This window comes from Castanea sativa, chromosome 4, assembly GCF_040712315.1.
Source record: "Castanea sativa cultivar Marrone di Chiusa Pesio chromosome 4, ASM4071231v1".
Classification (NCBI taxonomy): domain Eukaryota; kingdom Viridiplantae; phylum Streptophyta; class Magnoliopsida; order Fagales; family Fagaceae; genus Castanea; species Castanea sativa.
Genome location: NC_134016.1, coordinates 47,040,610 through 47,063,663, shown reverse-complemented (window position 1 = coordinate 47,063,663; position 23,054 = coordinate 47,040,610). Strand labels below are relative to the sequence as shown.

The 23,054-nt window shown below is 34.7% G+C and overlaps 2 protein-coding genes, 2 non-coding genes and 1 pseudogene across 4 annotated transcripts; 1 reads left to right on the top strand and 4 right to left on the bottom strand.

The window, feature by feature from the left end:
* Positions 1–2,609: 2,609 nt before the first annotated feature.
* Positions 2,610–2,720, bottom strand: LOC142633176 (U5 spliceosomal RNA). The gene has a single exon (XR_012843820.1). It is a non-coding gene; the product is annotated as a U5 spliceosomal RNA (small nuclear RNA).
* Positions 2,721–4,353: 1,633 nt separating this feature from the next.
* On the bottom strand, positions 4,354–4,469 carry LOC142633207 (U5 spliceosomal RNA). The gene has a single exon (XR_012843848.1). It is a non-coding gene; the product is annotated as a U5 spliceosomal RNA (small nuclear RNA).
* Positions 4,470–5,478: 1,009 nt separating this feature from the next.
* LOC142631214 (putative aspartyl aminopeptidase) lies at positions 5,479–12,079 on the bottom strand. The gene is made up of 11 exons (XM_075805329.1): positions 11,915–12,079; positions 11,587–11,722; positions 10,935–11,013; positions 10,611–10,813; positions 10,401–10,470; positions 9,860–9,982; positions 9,469–9,624; positions 8,272–8,445; positions 6,313–6,387; positions 6,090–6,230; positions 5,479–5,892 (listed from the first exon to the last, which is right to left on the bottom strand). The coding sequence occupies exons 1-11, from the start codon at positions 11,994–11,996 to the stop codon at positions 5,671–5,673; spliced, it is 1,461 nt and encodes a 486-aa protein (XP_075661444.1). The 5' UTR covers positions 11,997–12,079; the 3' UTR covers positions 5,479–5,670.
* Positions 12,080–13,167: 1,088 nt separating this feature from the next.
* On the top strand, positions 13,168–17,466 carry LOC142633037 (O-fucosyltransferase 37-like; annotated as a pseudogene).
* A 312-nt stretch (positions 17,467–17,778) lies between these two features.
* LOC142632158 (beta-glucosidase 13-like) lies at positions 17,779–21,687 on the bottom strand. The gene is made up of 12 exons (XM_075806571.1): positions 21,363–21,687; positions 20,996–21,106; positions 20,604–20,679; positions 20,248–20,325; positions 20,049–20,136; positions 19,724–19,943; positions 19,536–19,651; positions 19,228–19,448; positions 18,985–19,016; positions 18,688–18,793; positions 18,438–18,546; positions 17,779–18,256 (listed from the first exon to the last, which is right to left on the bottom strand). Exons 1-12 carry the CDS (start codon positions 21,654–21,656, stop codon positions 18,088–18,090), a joined length of 1,620 nt encoding a protein of 539 aa, XP_075662686.1. The 5' UTR covers positions 21,657–21,687; the 3' UTR covers positions 17,779–18,087.
* Positions 21,688–23,054: the final 1,367 nt, after the last annotated feature.

Here is a 23,054-nt window from a genome sequence, read left to right as displayed (position 1 = left end):
AAGACCTACTTACATTAAGTTTTCAAAGCCCATGACTTTTACCCATGTTTGGTGGTGAGAGGGGAATCGGAGAGAAGGGGAAATTTTTATCCCTAAAATGTGGAAGTAAATGATATAAAGAACAAAGTCCTCTAACCCAAAATATGGGTTCTAATTTAATAACTAAAGTTTTTTTTATTTTTTTTACATGGAGAGATTTAAGTGTCCTGTTGCTGAAATTAGGCCTGTCCACGGGTCAGTCCAGGTCGGGTTTGTGCCCAACCCGGAACCGACCCGATCCTGTCGGGTTGCAGAACAGAAGACCCGTCGTCGACCATGAAACACCACGGGTCGAGTCGGATCGGGCTCAGGTAGACGGCGGTCGGATCCAACTTCAACCAAAAAACACAAATCAAGAACCAAACTTGATACAATTTTCACATATCTGGAAGAAAAAAATCTATACTAACGAACAAGTTTACAAAACCAAACACCAGTAGCCCACAAATCTAAAGAACACAAACAGATTTTTTGAAAACTACAACCTTGACTCGCAGATCGGAGATGTTGAATGGCAGAGATTGCAGATCGACGATGCTGAACGGAAGAGAATCGCAGATCGGTGATGATGGAGGTAGAGAGATCAGCGCAGATCGGCGATGGAGGTTGAGATTTTAGCGCAGATCGGCGATGATGGAGGTTGACAGCGATAGAGGTGAAGTGATGGCGCAGATCGGCTATGATGGAGGTTAACAACGACGGCGCAGATCGGCGATGATGAAGTTGACAGCGATGAGCTCGGCGATGTTGAGATATCAGTGTAGATCAGCAGTACGTGTCGGAGATGTTGAGAGATTGAGAGAGCGAGAGAGAGGCTTGACTGAGAAAGAATGAGAACTGAGAACTATATGAGAGCTAACAGGTTATATATCACGGTCGGGTTGGGTAGATCGGGTTTTGGAAGGGAAGACCCGTCACTCGACCCGCCGGAGTCGGTTTGGGATGGCAGGAACCCGCCGCCGACCACCAAACAGTCGGGTCGGACGGCGGATGGGTCGGGTTTGGTCGGTTGGGCCGGGTGCTCGGATTGGTTGGACAGGCCTAGCTGAAATATTTGCTGAAAAAAAATAAGAACTAAATTTTTTTTTTTTTTTTTTTTTTTTGCGTTTTGGTCAATTCTTATAGATAACAGTAACATCTAAAATATCATTCTTCTAGATAACAATAACATTTTTTTTAGTAATACAATTTGATTTATTATTTAGATTAAGATTTACTAATATCTAACCAGAAATAGATTCAAATTACACTTGATGTAACATTTTTACAAAATTATACATTTTCTATACCCTAGATTTCTAAAATATCTAACAGTTGAAAAATATCATTGTTCATGTCATCAATTAATATTTATTAGTATTACTCCTCTTTTTTTTTTCCCCCTCTCTCTATCTGCATTTAACGTGTCCTACGCCACATCTGCTACCCCTCTCTCTCCTCCTACTCTTTTCCCATCTTTCTCCACTTCTCTCTAAGTTCTTTCACAGCCGCCGATCAAATCATCTGAGCGCTGCAGTTGAAGGTTGATTATTTCTTCATTGAAAAATGAGTTTGTATTGTGGAAACTAATATAGTACTGAGTTTTAATGTTTCTATTATGTGTACGAGAGTGCTTTTTCTTTGTTATTGGGGATCGAATAAATTAGAATGAAATATTTTGAAACTAGGTTTGTTGAAAAATGAATGGCAAAGAGATGAAATAGTGGGCTCATGTTCTCTCCTTACAAATACTCACACTCCCAGGTTCACACTTAATATTACTTTAGCAACATATTCTAGAAATTGGCAAGATTTAGGTACATTATATAGGTATTGTTCCTTAAGTTTCCATCTTAAGATTTAGCCATGCAATTTTTTTTTTCATAAGATGAAAGTGTATTTTTTATCTTTTAAAAATTACCACATGGTCCTCTGAATTAGATGCAAAAAAGATCTTATAAATTCGTTTTTTTTTTTTTTTCTGGGATAAGTTCAATAAGAGAGAAAGAAGCCAACAATGGTGGTCCATTTCAACATATTTTAGGAATTACCGCATGTTGGTCCAAAGTAATATTTTTGGAATTTTGAGAAGAAAGAGAGCAATGAGAGTGGCGGAGAGAGAGAAAGAGACATATACCTTTCTTTTTGAGTTCGAATTTGGTAATGAAGAAGTGTAAAACTCATGTTTTACACCATTTAATAAAAAATTGTCACATCAACATTTTATTTAAAATTTAATACATCCTACCACACTTAATAACACTTCAAAAAAAATTCTAATTTGATTGAATTTATATATGGGTATTAGAATTGATTGAGTGAGATTGTAGTTATTCAAGTATATGATAAGATGATATGACAAGTTGAAATTTGAGAGATAAAATATAATTTTTACACATCCTCATCAATAAGAAATAATAAATGAGTCCTTAATTAAAATATTTAGAGTTACCCTAATATAACTTAAACCCATCTCATCTAACAATCCGTTAAAATTAAATTAACATCTTAAGATTTACATTTGGGGAAAAAACCCTTTAAATAAACAAGCATATATGAAATTATTTAGTAGTTAATTTTAGGGGCTTCTCCAAGGAAACAGTCCCTTCCAAAAATAGGCGTATGCTGCTTTTTGCGGCGTGCACACGGTATTCTTTAGTAAAAGGCGAAAGAATAGTTCGCTCTGTGCTCACCGCACAGCTCCGTATAAGGTACATTCCCTGGAGCCCTAATTTTATAGTAGGTCTCTTCAACTACTGTCTCATGTTTCTTCAATGTGGGTCAGAAGAAATAATAAGTCTTTACAGTCTGAAGTCCAAAACCAAAACAACTCCTTTTTAAGTTAAATGGGAAATGCCCTCCTCAAGCAAAAAGCATAGCTGAGAGCATGATGAGTTTTGAAATTGAAACTGAATCAAAGGTAATAATCAAGTGAAATAAGGATTGAAAAATCTTCAGGGACTACTGGAGTGGAACCTGGAATAGTGTTTTTCTCATCATTTGGCATGCAGTGTTTGCTTGTGAGTTGTGACCATGATTTTCTGTTAAATTATATAGATGAAAGATTTTATTTTTGTAGAGTTTTCTTAGTAAGTAAATGCAAAAGATTAATTGCAAGATTGTAAAAAGAGGAGCCTAGTTAGTTTAGATGGCAGGAAAAGCCTTTGAAATGGAGCTAAATTAGTTTAAAGTTAAGTGGGTCACTTTGGACTTCCAAATAACTTGTATAAATACCTGTAATCCGGGCATTTTGATCATTAAATAAATATAAGACACAATTTTTTCACTTTTCTCTCTTAAATTTTCTCTTCTTGGAAGAAGACTAGCTTGAAGTAAGTCAATTTTTCATTTATTCTCAATCATTACCCTTATACACCACTGGGTTTCATTACAGGTTAGCAATTTGATTTTTTGATACAGCATCACATTCAGATAGGTATTATTCTAGAGTTTCAATACACTACATCACATTCATATTTCCTCTCTAGTTTTTGCCAAAATAGCATTGGCTGACTTGAACAGTTGTTCTATCAAAAAGAGATTGCTTAGGAACCAGTGGTAGTGCGACCTGACGATGATTAGCGTTGTAGTCAAGACTCAAGATAGTCAAAATTTCACCCCAAATATGAAGAATTTTCTTGGGTTCTAAATCTTGTTAGATCTTACCTAACCCAAATCTCTTGTAGTAAGCATTCAATCAGTACCCATACTTCGTATGTTTTTTTTTTTTGAAAGGCATTATTCTATTTTATTTTTTTGATAAAATAAGTTTATTTTAATGAGATGAATTGTAAAATAAAGAATGTGATGTAGAATGCATTGTTAAAATGGTGATGTAGAATAAATAAAATGGGTTTTCGGGATTTTTCTTTTGCATAACGGGATGCGAATTTTCTTACCCAACGCAAATCACTTGTAAGCATTAAGCACTACCCTTACTTCACAGGTTTATTTCTTAAGACAAAATAAAATAGATACGAGAAAATGCTGGACACAAGAAGAAACCAATTTCACAAGATAAACACATTTCCCTAATAAATTTACTTCCCTAGTTTAAGAATGTTATATAACGTTGGGTTGGTTTAAGTACGTTAACAGATTCTCCAGCAATTGTTAATAACCCATTTTACGCATGTTAACAAGTTCCCAAACTGTTGATAATTTGGCTCAAGTCATGTTAACAGACTCGCTAATAATTGTTACTAAATCCACTTCATGCAAGCTAATAAATTACCGAGAAATTATTTATTAAACATTACTACAGCTTTTCGTTATGTCATTAGAGTACTCATCCTACAGAAATCGCTTAAGAAACGTTAAACTAGCATTGTAGGGAGTTTCCCTTTGGGAAACCCCTCCAAAAATAGGCGTATGCCACTATTTGCGGCGTGCACACGGTATTCTTTAGTAAAAGGCGAAAGAATAGTTCGCTTTGTGCTCACCGCGTGGCTGCGTGCTTTTGAAATGAAATGAGCTGCCATTTTATAACAGCTATCCTGCACCGCGTTATTGTATCTATTCGATATGGGACACATCTAGCGAATTTGAAAATTGAAAGCACTTCACACGTGCAAAAGACTATTTGAGCTAGACTTAAAAAGTTCAAAAATGAACCCCAAAGGAGATGGGAATCAGTGCTGCTAATTCCTTTGTGAAAATTCAACTGTGTTCCACGTGAAAGAGATGAGGTCCAACCCACATTAAAAAAAAGAGTGGCTATATGTGTCAACCTTCACTTCCAATCTGACTTGGTGCTCTATCAATCGGATAACTATTGTTAGATCTGGACTATTCCAACAATGTGTTGCTCAATATTTCATCCTCCCATATAGACTTTTCTTCTAACCATGCTGTTTAGCTCAATGTTTTCGGTAGAATTTCTACAATATTTGTATGTTTTGTAAAAAAAGAATTCTCAATAATAACACTGCATAATCAACAATATTATGCAGCTTCTTCTAACCAACTTTTAAGTATTATTCTCAAGTTGCTAAGCGCATTATCTTCTGATTTTTTAAACAGTTCCATTTAACCAACTTTAAGTATTATTTACAAGCTGCTAAAAGCATGTCTTCTTCTTTTTTCTTTTTTTGAAATAGTTCCATTTAACCAGCTTTTGAGTGCTATTCTCAACTTGCTAAAGAGTATTGTAACTCAATAACATTGCCTAGTCTATCTGACAAGGAGAATTAGAGTTCGAATTCCTTCCCAAACACCCCCACCCCCACTTGTAGCAATTGAATGATCAAAAAGAGTGTTATTCTCAACTTGGTTTGATTAACATGTAGCTTGAAGTCATTTTCTTTTCCTTTCAAAAACAGATGAGCAACCACTGGGACATTAATTATAAGTTGAGATATTTTCTATAGTACTACAGATCTGATATTGGGTCAACTTGAACTCTGGACATTAAAGTGTAGCAAAAAATAATTACTGGAAATGAACCACAAAAGGATATCATTTTGAAGCAAAATGTTTTTAAGTAGCATTCATTGATGGAACTTTATTTGAAATCTGCTGAGTACTTGGCAAATACACAACATTCTAGTTGATCTAACATTGTTTAACGTATTACATCACAACATTGTTCTGAATGTGTTCTAAAGATGATCACAACATTGTTCTGAATGTGTTCTAAAGAAAATCAGAGACCTATATGTCAACCGTAATCTTTGCATCAAGATGAGATAATTCTTTGAAATAGGCCTTGAAATGCTCATATGAATGCTTCACGTCATCTACGGCACACATTTCTCTTATACTGTGCATTGATAGCTGTGGTGCACCTACATCAACTGTACGGATCCCCACACCACTTGCAAGGATAGGACCAATGGTTGAACCACATGCCATGTCATTGCGGACCACAAAATCCTGCATTATAAGTAATTCCTCTGCTATAATCACTTGTTATACCAAAAAAAATTCTTACACCATAGTTTCATCTAGTCAGTTTGTTATCCTCCTTGAAAGATAAAGTTCCTATCACATTTTCAGTTTGAGGAATGATTCCTTTTATAGAAATTGAGTACACTAGAACTTTTCACAACTCAATGTCAGGAGAAACTGACCTGAATAGGAAGGTTATGCTTTGTTGCTATCTCTTTGAATATGAAGGAAGTGACTGAATTGGTTGCATAGCGTTGATTTGCATTGTGTTTAATGACAAGCCCTCCATGCAACTTAGGCTGATGATTATCTTCATGTTTGTCCTAAGGAGGAACCTTAAATCAATATGGAGAAACAAACCATATAGTGTCAAAGCGGGTAAGATAAGCACTGTTGCCAACTCACCATATAATTAGGGTGTAATGCATGCGCCATGTCAGCAGATACTAGGAAACTCCTCTGGATCGCTTTCTCAATTAACTGGAGAGAAATCAAAGGCAATTAAAACAAATAAGTTTCTAGATGACAACATAATCATTGATCAATGTGTTGTGTTTGAATGAGGGATTTTGGAATTTTCTAGTTGATTTTCCTTATTTGAGTTAATAAGAGAGTTGTTTCCAAAATTCCATGGAACTTTGAACTTAGTATTGTTCATGCATTCTAATCTAGAGTTAAAATTCTAGAAGGCTGTGTTTAGATGAAAAATTCTCGAGATTTTCAAAATGATGGAATTTAAAATACAACTATTATCCCATCAATTTAAAGATTTCATGCATTCAAATCCATAGTTAAAATTCCAAAAAGTTGTGTTTCAATGAGAAATTTGAAAAATTATAAAATTTCAAAATGACTATATTTAAGTTGATTGCAATATTAGTCCCATTAATTTAAATTTTATTCATCGGATGTATATATTTAAAATTACAAATTTATATTATTATAGCAGTTAATAAGTTACAATGATATTGGTAATGTTGGTAGTGATGGGGTGGCAATGGTTGACGCAATGTGGGCAGTGCGAAGGATAACGGTTGTAGTATGAGATTGGTCATGGTTGTAGAATTTGTGCAATGACACCTTCCCCAATAGAATTTGAATTTAGAATTTGGATGCTTGAAAATCCCAAGTTCAAAAATCTACAGAATTTATGAAACGACTCTTTTTTAATTTAAAAAAAATTAACATTTGAAAATTCCAAATTATAACTTTAAGCAAAATCCTACCTAAAATTCTCTCATCCAAATACAACTTGACGAAGATGTCTTTATACAAATTCTACTAACATTACCATTCTTATACCGCCATCGCCATTACTCTTCATATTTCCACCACTATTATTGTTACCACCTCTATCACCACAATAGCCTATTGCTGTTGACATCACCACAATCATTGTTGCTATCAACACTGTGGCCATCACCACCCCCACCTCTGTGACTGACATCAAACCTGCCGCCACCACCACCACCACCACCACTGCCAACCATCGCCACAATCGTTGCCATTGCCACCAACCACCACTTCTACTACCACCCTTGCCTTTACCACCACCACAATACTATACACCAAGTATTTATCATCGTTATTACCATCATCATTGTAATCTTAATACATTTATTTGTCCATTTTAAAGAATCTAACTTTCTAAGGGAACATTATTTAATGCTTTGTCTCTTATAGAAAAACTTTTAAAAGAAGTTTTCAAGATTACCCTCATAAACTTTCAAGAATTTAAACATGAATACAATACATAGTAGAGATAGATTGGTAAGTGAGTAAATTAATGACTATTTCCTTTTAAAACTGGACAAGCATTTTAGGGCAACAAAAAATGGAATAAGACAAACAAAATGGGATGGAGGGAGTGCTCACATTTCTTAATTTTTTATATACTCATCCAAAGCATGGAAATTGTAATTGATGAGTTGGCACTCTCATCAATTTAAATTCTATCATTTTGAAAATTCTAAGAACTTATCAAAATCTTCATCCAAACAAAACCAAAAGAAGTTTAGAAAAAGTTGATGTGATTATGCCATTCACACATTCCTATTGATGCCATGTATGTGGCAATCCAGTGAATCTAACTGACAATGTAAGGGAATATGACTATAATACATTACAAGTTTGAATTTTGGGTAACAAGTTCTGAAGCATCATACATTACAAGTTTATTAGCAAAATTAACTAAGCACGGATGTAAGTGGCAAAATAAGCATATACATGTATTTAGATTTTTAAAGGCATGAGACCATTCTGATGATAGCAATGAACATTTCTTTTTCCTTTTTTTTTTAAGATGCATATTTTCTTTTTTTATCAAAACTTAGAATCATCAAAAGAACATTGGGCAACTATCACCTTAGGATCTGAACCAAAGGAATTGGTAATTCGCGATAAAGCATTTAGCATGGCAGGAGACCCAGCTCCTTGGGCTGAGTTAGACCCAACCTCCTCATGATCAAACAAGGCCACCATGCTAACAGCAGTCTCATCCTCAAGGCTGCTTTCAGAATATGTAGCATCGATCAATGCCTGATATTAAAAACAAAAAGTATATGACCAATCAATTGTTTTGAACTGAAACAACAAAGAAGAGTTGAATAAAATTCAATGAGGAAGAAAGTAATAATGGTAATATATACTGAGGTGGGTAGAATATATCACAGGTGGTATGTTTCAGCAGCAAAACATGCAGTAGGATGTCTGTGTGAGTTACAGCTCAGAAAAGTAATTACTTTTTTTCTTTCTTTCTTTTGTATTTTAAAAATTTTTCCCCTTGAGCTCAAACAAACACTTCACATAAGTAAACTTTCTCTAGTTCTTGGCAGTTCAAGAAAATGTTGTCATCTTAGTTCCATTGTGATAACTTCCCAAATTTTTTCAATTAAGTTTATAATTTAGTAGTTTATCCACAAGGAATCAACCAGCATGTTACCCCAGAGAGAGGCTAAGCACATTACTGAAAAAATGGCCAAGCCTTGCGTCCAAATGATAGGTCCTTATACCAAATTGTGATTAGACTAATACCAAACAAGTATATTAGTGTTACCCAATGGAATTTAGCACAAGAGAGGAAGAAGCAAACAACTACCATAATTTACTTCATTCTTTGTACCTTATGAGATAAGAATAGATCAGACATTGATAAGAACACAACACAATCTCTACTTGGCCGTGTAACTAAAAGCTTAAAATAAACATGTTAATTGTATTTGATGACAGAACCAACCCAATGACATCACAAAAGACCATTATCAAGGCAATCTAATATATGATGAGAAGAGAAAATTCAATATACAAATCATTACCTTCAGGTGAGGCATACTTGATTTACATATTTATTAATGTCATAAATCAACAAGATATTGTGGCTTATAAGTTTTTATCAGGCATGGAGAACTCAAAAGTCTTCTAATTTGACATGAGAAACAAGTGGAGTACAGTCTTTAGCACATTGCAAAATCAAGAAATTGGTATGGTAAAAAATAGACTCAAGTATAAACCTCTTATTTGCATCTCAACAAAAAAAAAAAAAAAAGGGTGCTGTATACATACCTTTAAAGAGCAAAATGACATGCAAAGATTGTCAAGTCGCCCGGAGAAAATGAATTCTTTCATGGCACCAGCTACAACACTTGGTTGAGTATCACATGCTTGTAATTCAAAATCACATATATCATCTGGTTGACAGCCAACCTGACTCGCAAGAAGCTAGAAAAAAAAAATGAAAGAAAAACGAAACAATCACTAACAAGCATACCCAGAATCATCAAGCTGAGATACTCCTAAAGTTGAACTACATGTGTTCATACCTCTAATACATGCATGCTCTGATCTCTACCCATGAAAGTAAATTGATGCCCCTCCCCTCCTCCCCAGCCTCAAAAAAAAAAAAAAAAAAAAAAAAAAAAAAAAGAAGCCACATGCAGTTTCAGATTTTACTAACCTGTAATAGGAGTGAGTGATGCTTTGAGTTTTTAGTGGTAGTTTTCTCCTTTGTTTTCTTTTCGTCAGCCTGAACTTCAATTTCAACTGAACCATTTTCAGCAACCTCTTTATTGAGCTCTGCCTGCAAAATTTAGTTCATTGGATAAAGAAAAGAAAATCTTGAAACAAAAGGAAGACATATTCACCAAAATCTTAAACAAGGTATGACTATCTAACTTTATCCCTTTTTCAATAGATAATGGATACATGTAATCATGGTTTGACATCCCATACTAGTATACATAAACAACAAAATGAACGTCTAATTAAAACAACTCTACCTAATGTAAAATCCATCATATGAATTGTGATTCCAATAAGGTGTAATCAATTAATCATTGAAAACATCTCACTTCCTCATAATCATGTTCCCCATAGAGTAATCATTAAAGGAGAAAATGTAACTAAACACCAAACGCATGTATCCATAACGATTCACAACAAAGATGAGTAAAAGCATATAATAAATAACATATAAAAGTGTGTAATCCCAGGATTACCTTAATAGATGTTGCCAAGATGGGAAGAAGATGAGTCTGCGTATTCACCTTAAATCCATCATTGACACCCCTGTTAACAGAACACAACAGAGGCAAAGAACCCAATCACATAAAACAAGGTAACCCCAAGATAACCAACAAATATTTCAATCGCAATTATGACCACACAACAACCAAACACCTAAAAAATCATGTCACAGAAAAGAAAACCTTTCTAAGTGAATTGCCAGGGTTGGGATCCGCATTATGGGCTCCTCGATTCTAACCAGACGGTGCAAGTAGGAAGCAGAACCATCTTTTTCTCCTCTAATTATCACCCTTCCCGCAATTGTTAAGTCACGATCAAACCAAGTATGCCACAAGCCACCCCCATATGGCTGGACACCAACCTCCAAATACCCAGCTTTACTTACCTGCACACCTCACCCATATTTCAAAACAAAAATTTTAGAAGTCCCCATAAACCACCCAATTATACAACATCATACAGTTAACATCTCAATCTAGTTAAAAGTGATGAAATTAAGAGAGCACCTTGGAAACAGGCTTCAGTTTCAGACAAGGACTATCAGTATGAGCACCAACTATATGGAATCCATTTCCAGCAACATACCTAAGCACAAGTTCCACAAAATTGGTTACAAAGAAACTAAAACCATATCAAATAAGCCATATTATAATCAGTAAAAGTTTTTCCAATACTGGACACAAGCAGCATGAGCACCAACTCCATGGAATCCCATCTCAGCAACATGCTTCCACACTATCATTCTAGAATTATTAGTCTAGAATGATGGTTATAATCATTTAACCATTTGCTAATATCTTATGCATTTGGGACAATTGTTAATTTATCATGGTATTAAAGCAAATGGTCCTGAGTTCGAACACTTTGTTCACTCTACTTCTCATTTAAAAGGTTAAAAATCTCGCGTGACAGGCCCACACGTGAGGGGATTGATAGACTAATGGTTAAAAGATAAATTAGCAATTGATCCAAAAACTATGCCAATTAGGAAATGGTATATTTAATAATGAAGCTAAACCCACATCAAATTAAGCCATATTAACGGATACAAGCATAAAGATCAAAACTTTACATTGCTTAAACTTTTCCTACACTTTCTCAGCAACCAAACGGAGCTAAAATCCCAATAACCAAAACAGACCAAAATAAGAACCATACTTTTTACCAATTGCAAAAGCAACAATCGTAGAGTGATTCCTCGTGAAGAAGTATCTCTTCCCAGCTTCCAATTTCCAATCCTCTCTCTCTGAAACTTGCTCATACCCAACGCTTCTCAACAGCTTCTTTGCCTCCTCTGAAACATCAATGTATTATTAACTAAAAAAATAAAGGAACCCCATTTGAAATCCAAACAAAATAACAAGAAATGAACGGTGGAAAGTGTTTTTTTTATTTTATAAATATAATATTTTTTGATTTCTTGTTGGAGATTTTCCCAAGAAACAAACGGAAAGTGAAATGGAAAAGATGGAATAAGAGGAATTACCAACAGCGTGGAAAGCAGTTGGGGAAGAGTTTAAGAAGTTGATGAGATCAGAGACGACTGAGCTTGCTTCTTCTTTAGCCATGGCTTCCACGAAATTAAAGCCTACCGTGTCTCTTTGTTTAAATACTGAGAGTCTCTCTCTCTCTCTGTGTGTTTATGGGCTTTGCGTGAAATTTACTTACAGACAGAAACGACTATGAAAGAACGAATAAGTTCTCTGGGCTATGGGCCCATTAACTATGGCCCATTTGATGCGTTTTATGTACGAGGAAGGAAAATTGATTTGTAGAGCATTCTTATATATTTTGTGGGATCTTGTAGTTGAAATGTTGAATCATGAATGCTTATGGCTTATAATATTTGTGAGATATTAATTAATATAAGATAGTAGATTAAGTATTTTTTTTAAATTATATAGGTTTTATTTTATAGTCTAAGAAATCTATTGAATTAGTAACTAATGAATTACTACTACATTCTTCACAAAAAAAAAATAATAATAATAATAATACTACATCTTGTAATTCAGATGGTAAGTTCATCGTTTATTGTAAGAGAGAGTGCGAATTCAATCCATTAGGAACATAATCTCCTTAACCTTTATTATAGTATAAAATAAGGAATTTTTTAATTAAAATAAATATAACATCTAATTGATGTGAAATTCAGTATGCAACTTAAGCATATAAAGGACACATAAATTAATCGGTAGACCTGCAAAGAGCTTTGGGGCTCAACTAATTGACACTTCCTAGAGTTTTCAATAGAGATATTCTAAGATCCAAATCTCTCATCTCCCGTTGTATCTGTGGGGTTATTAAATAAAATAAAATTGAGTAGACTTATTGTTGATATATTAATCTACTTGAAAGTTGAAAGTTAAAGCATAACGTAACATCACAAAAATTTACATCAAGCACATCTTTAATATGGTACAACTCTTTTAGGAACAGCGATGAGACTCCTCTAGTTTAAAAATACTGATTCTTGGTGATATAAGAAGTTATGCTTGGTTCTATTCTTTAAATGCTTTTGTGACTTTTGTCACAGCGTAATTCTTTTCTTCCCATAGGTACTTTATATTATTCCTTCTTCTTCTTCTTTTTTCCCATGTTTCTAAGACTTTAATTCATGGTTTCTAAATGAGATGCTGTAACATTAATTAATATCAAGATTATCAAGTGACAGTGATGGCTATCAGCTGCTCTTCCTCTTCCTATCAAAAGCAATAGGATGACGTAGGTAGGAATAGGATGCATGGCACAAGCTTGCAAAAGAGTCAATGGCAATTTGTGAAATATCAGCTGTTCTTCCTCTTCCTCAAAAGCAGTATTGGAAAAGTTCCTGAATCAACAAATGGGAATTCTCTAAAAAGTATAAAGTTTCTGAATGTAGGGTGCATTATTAAGTTGGAATGTATATATTTTTTGAGAGGACAATGGTGTTTAAAGTAGGCAAAATGCATTTTTTTTTTACATTCTCGAATGAAAATGTTCTATGTGTAATAAAGAAGGAAAGAGCATTGAGTTTTTTTAACATTGATTATTTATAACATGGCTTTTCCTATATTACATAGGTTCTTCTAGTTTTATAATAAGGTTTCAATAAAGATATGAACGCAATAAAAATTTATAATAGTTTCATAATATTCCTAAATTAGCAAATTACTTTTTTTTTTAAAAAAAAAAAAAAAACCCTACTATCTCACACATGGGTCCACCATAATTTACACTTAAATTTTTTTTAATGGTCAATGTGTGAAATTATAAACTAATTTGGAAATATCCATTAAAAAAAAGAATTAATTTGAAATTATTATGAATTGTTGCTATATTTCTAGAACGACCCGTTAGGGTTTGACATAACAGTTGGATCACCCAATAATGGTTCTATTGGTAACGAGATTATGAGAACAGCCATTTTGGTAAAAAAAATTCTTTACTCACATGGATTAATCAAAATGAGAAATATGCTAGAAGTTCACAAGTAGACAACGTGTACGTAGTTCAAGTTTTGGTGACTTACAAGCAGGTTTAATTGGTTGTAAACTTCATGAAAACTAGCTACTACATATTAGTATGGTTTGTTTTTCATACAAGACTAGAAAAAACCAATTAGTAACTTATATGGGTTGACTATTTATTATGTTTTCTCCCATTTCCTAAACATGGAACAAGTTTTTTCACACAAATATCTCAATTTTATATAATAATAGGTTTGTAGTTCAACTATCAGATCTTGATGTTTGTGATGGAGAAGTCTAAGGTTCAAATTTCCTCCTCCATAATTATTAATTATCAATATATATATATATATATATAACATTTAGACATAAATTATAATAAGAAAGTATAATAATAATTTTAAAAAAAACCGACTGTTCATGTACTTTTATAAGTAAACTTTAATACATATATTGGATATGATGTGAAACATGTAAACTATTCATTAAAAAAAAATGTAAAACATGTAAACTTCCATGATCAGCTTAAAACATATTATCAAGTATTAAAAACTTTTGAATTTTGCATTCACATGGTTTTTTTATGGAGAGTAAATTTTTTAGCAAAAAGTATTTAAAATGTTTAGAAATTAATCAACCATTTTAGTTATTAGAAGTGTGTTCAATAAATTAGGGGACATAAATTTTTTTACAATTTTTTTTTCACAGCTGCCTACTACTATACTTAATCCATAATAGTAATAACGTAAATGGTGAGCCAATGCGAAGGTGATATGTTGCTCAAATCATTGCTTAACACTAGCAAGTTGTGAAAAAAATTGTGTTCTTAGCCACTACACTGTAGAATTGCTCCAAGTTTTGAATTGTTGGAAGATTTCAAGGGTAAGCTCTGTAATTTATGCTTTATTTAGTATTGATTATAGGAAAGCGTCTCCAAAGATTTCAAAGGAGAAGAGGAGGTTCTTGGTGGTGGTGGCCTCTGGGGGACTAAATCAGCAGAGAAATCAGATTGTTGATGTTGTTATTATTGCAAGAATTCTTGAGGCTGCATTGGTTGTGCCAGTCTTGCAGGTTAATCTAATCTGGGAGATGAAAGGTAAAAGAGAAAGATGTGACTAAATTTGATGTGTTTAGTACTTTAGTCCTTTTTTTTTTTTGATACAAGATAGAATTTTTACTCTAACCTAATCTAAGTGTATATGTGTGTGAAGCTCCCTCCTAGAAACTTGAACCCCGGCCTTTGCCCCCACACCTCACAAGTATTTATACCTGTAGAGTGACCACTGCACCAAAGGTGTGCGGTGGTAGTACTTTAGTCCTTTAAATGTATATATTTCCAGCTCTCATTTATTGTGACATATGAATAGTAGTCATGAGTGGATTAAAGTATTGGTCACCTCTTAATGTTTCTAGCATCTATCACACATTTGAGCCAGGTCAACATGGTTTCTCTACAATCTTTCCATTTAATTGTTAGAATTGTCCTGTATTGAAGGAAGTTATGTATGGAAATCAATTAGTCAATTTGTTTTCGTAATAACTGCAGTGAGTTTTCAGATATATTTGATGTAAAACATTTCAAGAGGACTTCACAAGCTGATGTACGCATTGTATCATCTCTGCCTTCCACACATTCAATGTCAAGGAAAACCATTGTAACCAAAATTCCTTATGATCTTTCTCCACTCTGGATTCGAACCAGATTCTTTAGACAAATAAGGAATTTTTGTTGATGGAAATTCCATCTGCTGCATTTTATTATGATTTAGCTGCTAAGGTGAGGTTAGGACTGGAAAGCATTAAAAAATATATATATACTGGCATATAGTTTACACTTATAACTTCTTAACATTGTATTAATTTAAAGAAATTTCACCAACGAAGTTTTTGTTGGTAGAATGCGAAATTCAGAATTCAAGATGCACTCATTATGATATTTTCTTTTTCTTAAAGAACAGTCTATTAGATATGTGTGAGTGCACGTGTGCCAGTGCCAGTTGTTCTAGTGGCTCTAAAAGTCATACATATTTGAGTTTGTCTTCAAATACATTTGAATCTCACACAGAGAAATCATTTTCTCCTCATACTTTTCAAATTTGATGGTTCATGCAGCTGAATGAAGATGGTGTTCTGGTGTTGAAAGGTTTAGATTCTGAACTTTCAAAGAATCTTCCTTCTGATCTCCAGAAGCTTCGATGTAAGGTACATTGGAAATCAATCTCCATTATATTCATATCAAACAATCATCAGTGTAATTCTATAGCCTAATTATTTCCCATTTCATCTTCATATTGCAGGTAGCCTTTCATGCATTAAGATATATGCAGCACCAATTAGGGAGCTTGGAAATCGGCTTGCAAGGAGAATGTGGATTGAAGGTTCTTTCATTGCTTTCCATCTCCCGCTAGAGAAGGATGCGTGGGTCAGAACTGGATGTCACTGATTTAGGCACAGAATATGATGACATCATCACCAAGGTTTGAGAGTCTCAACCTGATTACATGACAGGAAGGTTAAACATGGCCTACATTCAACGAAGACTTGCTGGACTATGCCCTCTGAATGCATTAGAAATGGCGAGGTATATCAGAAACTAACTATATATATATAATCCTTGATAAACATTTTTAAGACTATAACTGGAGAGAATTTTAAATGTGGTGTTATCGCAGGTTCCTAAAGGCTCTAGGAGCACCCAGAAGTGCACGGGTATACATTGCAGGAGGTGAGCCATTTGGGAGAAACAAGGCTTTGCAGCCACTTGTGGCAGAATTTCCGAATGTTGTGACCAAGCAGAAGTTGGCACAAAATGGAGAACTCACACAGTACATAACATGTCATCAGCTCTGGCTGCCATTGACTACATTGTCTCCCTGAGCAGCGATGTCTTTGTACCTTCCCACGGTGGAAATTTGGACCAGCAATGCAAGTTAAGTGCTTGGGACTTCTGAAATAGCTACTTCCATGAGGAACTCCAAATGACACCAGTTCATGGCAACCCTGCTTAAATAGTGGCTACCAATTTTAAGTTTAGCCCCTTATTGCAGAAAACACAAAGATGGTTAAGTATAGTCTGATGGAATTGATAATTGCTAAAGATGGTACAATCTAGTTTTATTGAAGTGATATTTCCTAAATTGAAAGTTTCCATTATATATTGTTATGTAATTTCATCCTACAAATCATCAATCTGCATAGGCATTTTGGATATAAACCAGACAACAGCCACCTGATTAGTGGAAACTAGAAGTCATTGTTCTTTGACATGATGTCAAAATCATATTTATGTCTGTGGTACAACTGCTAAATCTGTGCTAGTTTATCTCAGTCTGTGTGCTTTGTATTGTTGACTTAACAGGGTCATCGTACCTATATCGGGCATAGGAAATATATAAAGCCAAACAAGCGAGGCATGCTTTCTTTTTTCAATGATACCTCCCTTTCTGATGCAGAATTTGGAAGCAACATGAGGAAACTCCACAGAAAATCTCAGGTGCAGCCTGAGATAAGAGCTAACAGGAGAGATAGAGATGTGATTGCATACCCCATACCTGAGTGCATGTGCAGACACAGTACAGGCAAATTTTGAAGCATCTCAATGAGTAAATTTTTTCCCTTTTCTTTTGGGATGAATCTCAATGAGTATACTCATTTGTAAGTTTGTAAGTCATTTCATACGAATTTGTAAGCTTTTTGTTCAATTAGATCACTACTAGCATTATGTTATAACTATAATGTTTGGTCTTATGCTGAAAGTCCATAACCTCTTTCACTTATAGCCTTGAGGTTAGTATTTCTTCTTTGCATTATACAAGCATAGATGCAACTTACAAGAATACTATGTGCTATGATGAGGCTGCCCAAGGCTTTCTTGAAGAATAAGACAACCATTATCTCTGCGTTTTTGCCAAATAAAATGATTGTCATTTTTGTTTTTTTGAAACCTCCTACATCCTGCAAGGCTGGAGTAAATGATTTCTCAATGAAAATGGATCTCTATAACACATAAAACCTGTGTACACCAAGACTAAAACATAAATCAAATGTAGAAAATTAACTGTTGGCTGAAAGAGAGGATGACATATCCTCAATTATTATTCTTGAAACACCACAAGCAATGAACCATGCAAAAGATAACAACCAAACTCATCAAGGAAAGCAAAAAGCTAAAAGTTAGATCACTAAGATCACAATTGAGTCCTTCCAACTGTCATTCTTTCAAGAAAGAACGGAGCCATTTTGCAGACTTCTTAGGATGACGATTTAGGTTGTCCAAGTAATCCACATAGTTAAGCCCGAATCGAACATTGTAGCCTGATCCCATTTCCATGTTGTCCATCAATGCCCATATGAAGAATCCTTTCACATTGGCTCCCTTCCTGCACCAACCCACCATGCAAAGTGATTTTCATATGTAGATATATGTAGTATAACATTTTTTCAGTCTCTATAACGATACCACACTTCATATAACTTAATCTATGCAAACATGCTTCTTTGGTTATGTCTGTCATTTTAAAAGAAGTTTGCAAGGCTTATAAAGAAATGTTTGGTGCTTACTTCATGCCTTCCCTGACAGCATAAAGATGTCCAAGAATGTGCTCAATTCGGTAATCATCTTCCAATGCTTTCTCCACTGGTATGGTGTCATCCCTTTTTGAAGGAACCCCTGTTCAAATAAGATTCATTAATTCACAGGATGGAAATGTAAATAAACATTTACCAAAAAAAAAAAACTAAGGTACAACATGGAAAATCAGACAAACAAGGAGACGTGTTTGTGTGATATTAATCTAATTGACCAACTTACCGTTTTCAGTTATATATATTTTGGGGTTTTGATAGTCCTTCTTAAGATGAACAAGGATTTCCGTCAGCCCTTCTGGATAAATGTAAATGGCATCGCTCCCTTCAGCCTATAAGAGGTAGAACAGAAAATTGAAGACAGAATTGCCTTTTTTATAATACTGATAATCCTATTTTTTATTCTTTAATTTTATTATATTCATTCACTTTTACAACAACCGATTCACAATATAATTAATTCAATCAAGCATATCTGCGTTTTGATGATATTAATTAGTCATTGCAAATATTATGTTCTTACCAACTCTCCAATTGGTTTTCCATTCCTGTCCACTGTGACAAAAAACAACATACATTAGTACAACATCATAAAATCCATCTAGTATATGAATTTAAGGATCATGGTTTTCCAATTAGACCAGAGAATTTAATTTAGTAACATGTAATGGCCAGCCTGGGTTGTCTAGGATGTTATCTGTCCCTGCACATATGAAGTAAAAGCGGTCATAATAATCTTCAATATATATTGATGTGGAGCATGTACCTTTGAGATCAACGTATTGGTACTGGTCATGACTTTGAGGTGAGTCATCTGCATCGATTGGAAGAGTACTTGCATAACGCGAGGTATAATAATTGACACCAATAAAATCATAGGCACCTTTAACTAATTCTTTATCTTCTTCTGAGAATTTTGGAAGCGCATTTCTAACCAAAGACTTCATTACAAATGGATAGTCTCCATAAACTAATGGATCCATATACCTAATTAGCAGAGCATAAACTTCCTTAAGTTAAAAAATGGATATGAATTACCATTAACAAGTTAATTGTGATTAAATTTCAACTGACCATCCCATCAAAAAGTCCACAGCTCTATCTGCAGCATCTTTATCATAATGATATCGTGTTTCTGGCTCAAACCATTGGCACACCAGTGAAATTCCAATTTCACCACCTTGTGTAGCCTGTTAAAAATGTTAGTAACACAAAATAAAACCAAAAAGTACAAGACAAGTAACTTTCTGATTAAAAATTACCTGGTACTTTTCCTTGTATAGCTTTGCAGCAGCAGCATGGGCTAGTATGATGTGGTGAGTAGCAAGGTAGGGATCTGTGGCAGGGTTAGGATTTGGATTTGAACTTCCCATCTTATAGCCATATTGACCAAAAACTTGTGGCTCATTGATTGTTGTCCAATGTTTAACTCGATCTCCAAAGGTTTGGAAACAAAGGTCGGAATAGTTTTTAAAATCATCACTACATGGTATACACAAAATGATGTAACAGTTCAAACTCCAACTGATCATTAAGCAAAATTAGTATTTATACATATTTCAAATGTGTAAAAAAAAAATTGCTTACACAATCTGGCGATTCAAGAAGCCATCATACTCATCTTGAAGAGCTTGTGGTAAGTCAAAGTGGAACAATGTCACAAAAGGTGTTATGCCTTCACAAGTTAAAATTAAAACATGAAATAAGTACAGATTGAGAGCGATAGCCTTCATGATATAGTATAAGAATAAGCGGCATTGAAAATAAATATACATTGTGTCCTTACCATTTTGAAGTAGCTCATTGATAAAATTGTTGTAGAAATCAATGCCCTCCTGGTTAACTCCCCCACTCAGAGTACCCTCTGCAAGTTTTTTGATGAAGAATAAAATGATTAATAAGATGATTTACTGATCTTTTGCATTTTGGATCCAAATTATCATTATAATTATTTTATTTACAAACTTGTTGTCTTTATTATTATTGAATATATGTGGGGACTTAGATAAACTTTCTTTGCCTTTGGTCCATAAAGAACCTAAACCAAGCCATTTGATATTTCAAAAGCAACTGGGGGTTGATTGAAAAATTGGAATGTAAGGGTCCTCAGAGACCAGATAGACCATAATCAAAGAACATTACTAGGTAGAATCCTTGGCCAAGCAATGGAGAATCTGTAGGCATCCACACCCATTTTCTTCAGCAGCTGCACATCTTCCTACAGAAAAGAACAGCTATCTTTAATCTTTACTAGTAAATTAATCCATCTCATAGATCCAAACTTTGGATGTTACAGATGACAATCCAGTTGTGCCACAATTGGTAATTGAAGTATGCAAAACTTGTTTTTTCTTAATTAGATCCTACATCTTTTTATAGTTATCAATAATATATAAATGAAGCTACCCTTGGATATTATGTTACAGACTTGCAGTTGATCAAACACTTCAAAATTGTTTCAAAATAACTTTCATTCCAATCTCTTGAATAGTACTTTTGCTGATGATTGCAACTACTGTGGCTTATACACATACTTTGTATCGGTTGTATGAATCCACAGCTATGTCCCTTTCTCCAACTCCATCTTGTATAAACCGATCCCAAGTGCTTGGCCCTCTACCTCCTTCATCACCTGCTCCTTCAGTCTGCACCAAAGCAAACCATACCCTTAAAAATATTTATACATTACAGGATTACTATAAAGTTTATTACATAGGTTTTAACACTACACAAATAAGTATTTAAGAAATTTATTTATTATATATCTTGTTGATATGATGTCAATCACATTTATTGTCAAATACATAAGTACATTTATACATGCACATGCACATAAACAAACATTAATATATTTATATGCATGGATGATGCATGCATGTATGTATAGAGGGAGAGAGAGACCTGAAGAGCAGAAGTGGAGGCTCCAAACATGAAATCAAAAGGGAAATCTTTTCTTTTCACAACTTGGGGTCCTGAAATGGTTGAAGGCTTGCAATCATGACCTTTTTTTTTATCCTTTAAAGGAGTAGGAAGCTTGATCTCTCCCTTCAAGCACTTCACAGTGGAATGGTGGTAGCCCTTCCTAAAAGAAGGCACTCTAACTGGCAATGTGACAAAGACATTGTTTTCACTAGTGAAGTGAAAGGACTGAGGACATGATGCACTTCTAAGAGAAACATGATCAAGAAGAGCCATATGATGGCTTGCAAAGATGGTCACAAATGAAAACAGTTATAGAGAGATATAAATGCTAGTTTATGTAACTTAGACTTGAAGTGGTCACTATTTATGCTGAAGTGCATGGACATTAATGTATTTTCAGAGAGAGCTTTTGTGATTATTTAATGTCTGCACCGCCCAGGTAAGTCGGCAACATGCAACTAGAAAAAATAATCATACAATAATCTGTTGAAACGTGGCTTGAATACAGGCACCACGCTACACTAGTTTGTTAAAACTAGAGTTAGCGCCAAATTAGAAATTTAGAGAGATGCTTTAGAATTTAAACGTTTCAGGTCAAGTCTAACACAAAAGTATATGAGGTGTAAGTTTGGCATGAGGCGAAATATGTGAGTTTCAGTCAAGGAAGTCAACACAATACTGGGATGGAACAAGCTGGCTACATATACGGTACAGGTATAAAATATCGAGTTGTACTTGTACCTGTTGTTGGCCGGAACAAAAAAAAAAAAGTTATTTAAACTAATAATACATCAGAACTTAGGCTAATATATATTAGGCTTAGAGCATTTTCATCAAAGAATGCAAAAATGCTAAAGCTTAAATTTTAGCATCTGAAACCCAAAAAACCCACTCCATTAAAACTTGCATATACTAAAAAATTTGGCATCTTGCTATAGTGCACTCTCATTTTTGAGAGTGCACTGAAGTAAGATTGTGTAATATTTTATTGATGTTTAATTTTCTCTCTCCTCAGACACGACTCACTTTCTCAAACTCTCCCTCTTGTTCTCTGGTTCTCCCTCACAACCTAGGCATCATCTCCCTTCCCTTTTCATCACGCTGGTTTTGTTCTGAAACTCATCTACTCTCTGTTAAGCGTCAAGGGTTTGTGGTTAGCAATTGTGGTTATGATTTGGTGGGTATCGGTGCTGCTCGACGACGATTTTGATGGGGTTGAGATCAGAGTGGTGGGTTTTGGTTGGGGTTGAGATCGGGGTGGAGGGTTTTGGTTGGGGTTGAGAACGAGGTGGGTGGGTGGTGGTGGGTTTTGGTTGGGGTTGAGATTAGGGTGGGTGGGTGGGGGGTTCTGTGGTGGTTGTTGGTATTGGGGTGAGGCTGGGCTGCGGTGGTGGGGTTCGGATTTGCAGGTTGTGGGTGACATTGATGGTGGTTTTGGGTGATTAATTTTTTTTGGATGTGGTGGGTTGCAATTTGTTGTGATTGTGGTGGTTGCGGGTGTGACCATGGCTGTGACAATGGTTGACCGTGACTGAAGTGTGATTGTTGTGGCTGAGGCGTGGTTGCTATGGCTGAGGCGGTGCTAATTGTGGCAGTCGCAGGTCTCTGGGTTCTTTTTGTTTTTGTTTTTCTTGTTGATGGTGGTATGAGGATGTGGGTTTGGGTGGTGAT

What these genes read in the sequence shown, in the direction of transcription:
- LOC142631214 (XM_075805329.1), bottom strand. Translation starts at nt 11,996, where the DNA reads ATGGCTAAAGAAGAAGCAAGCTCAGTCGTCTCTGATCTCATCAACTTC. An exon ending in TCTTGGCAACATCTATTAAG is followed by an intron (nt 9,983 to 10,400) that starts GTAATCCTGGGA and finishes TAAATTTTGCAG; the next exon opens with GCAGAGCTCAATAAAGAGGT. An exon ending in CATTACACCCTAATTATATG is followed by an intron (nt 6,231 to 6,312) that starts GTGAGTTGGCAA and finishes GTTCCTCCTTAG; the next exon opens with GACAAACATGAAGATAATCA.
- LOC142632158 (XM_075806571.1), bottom strand. Translation starts at nt 21,656, where the DNA reads ATGGCTCTTCTTGATCATGTTTCTCTTAGAAGTGCATCATGTCCTCAG. An exon ending in TTGGCCAAGGATTCTACCTA is followed by an intron (nt 20,326 to 20,603) that starts GTAATGTTCTTT and finishes AAAAACTTGCAG; the next exon opens with AGGGTACTCTGAGTGGGGGA. An exon ending in CCAATACGTTGATCTCAAAG is followed by an intron (nt 19,017 to 19,227) that starts GTACATGCTCCA and finishes TTTTTGTCACAG; the next exon opens with TGGACAGGAATGGAAAACCA.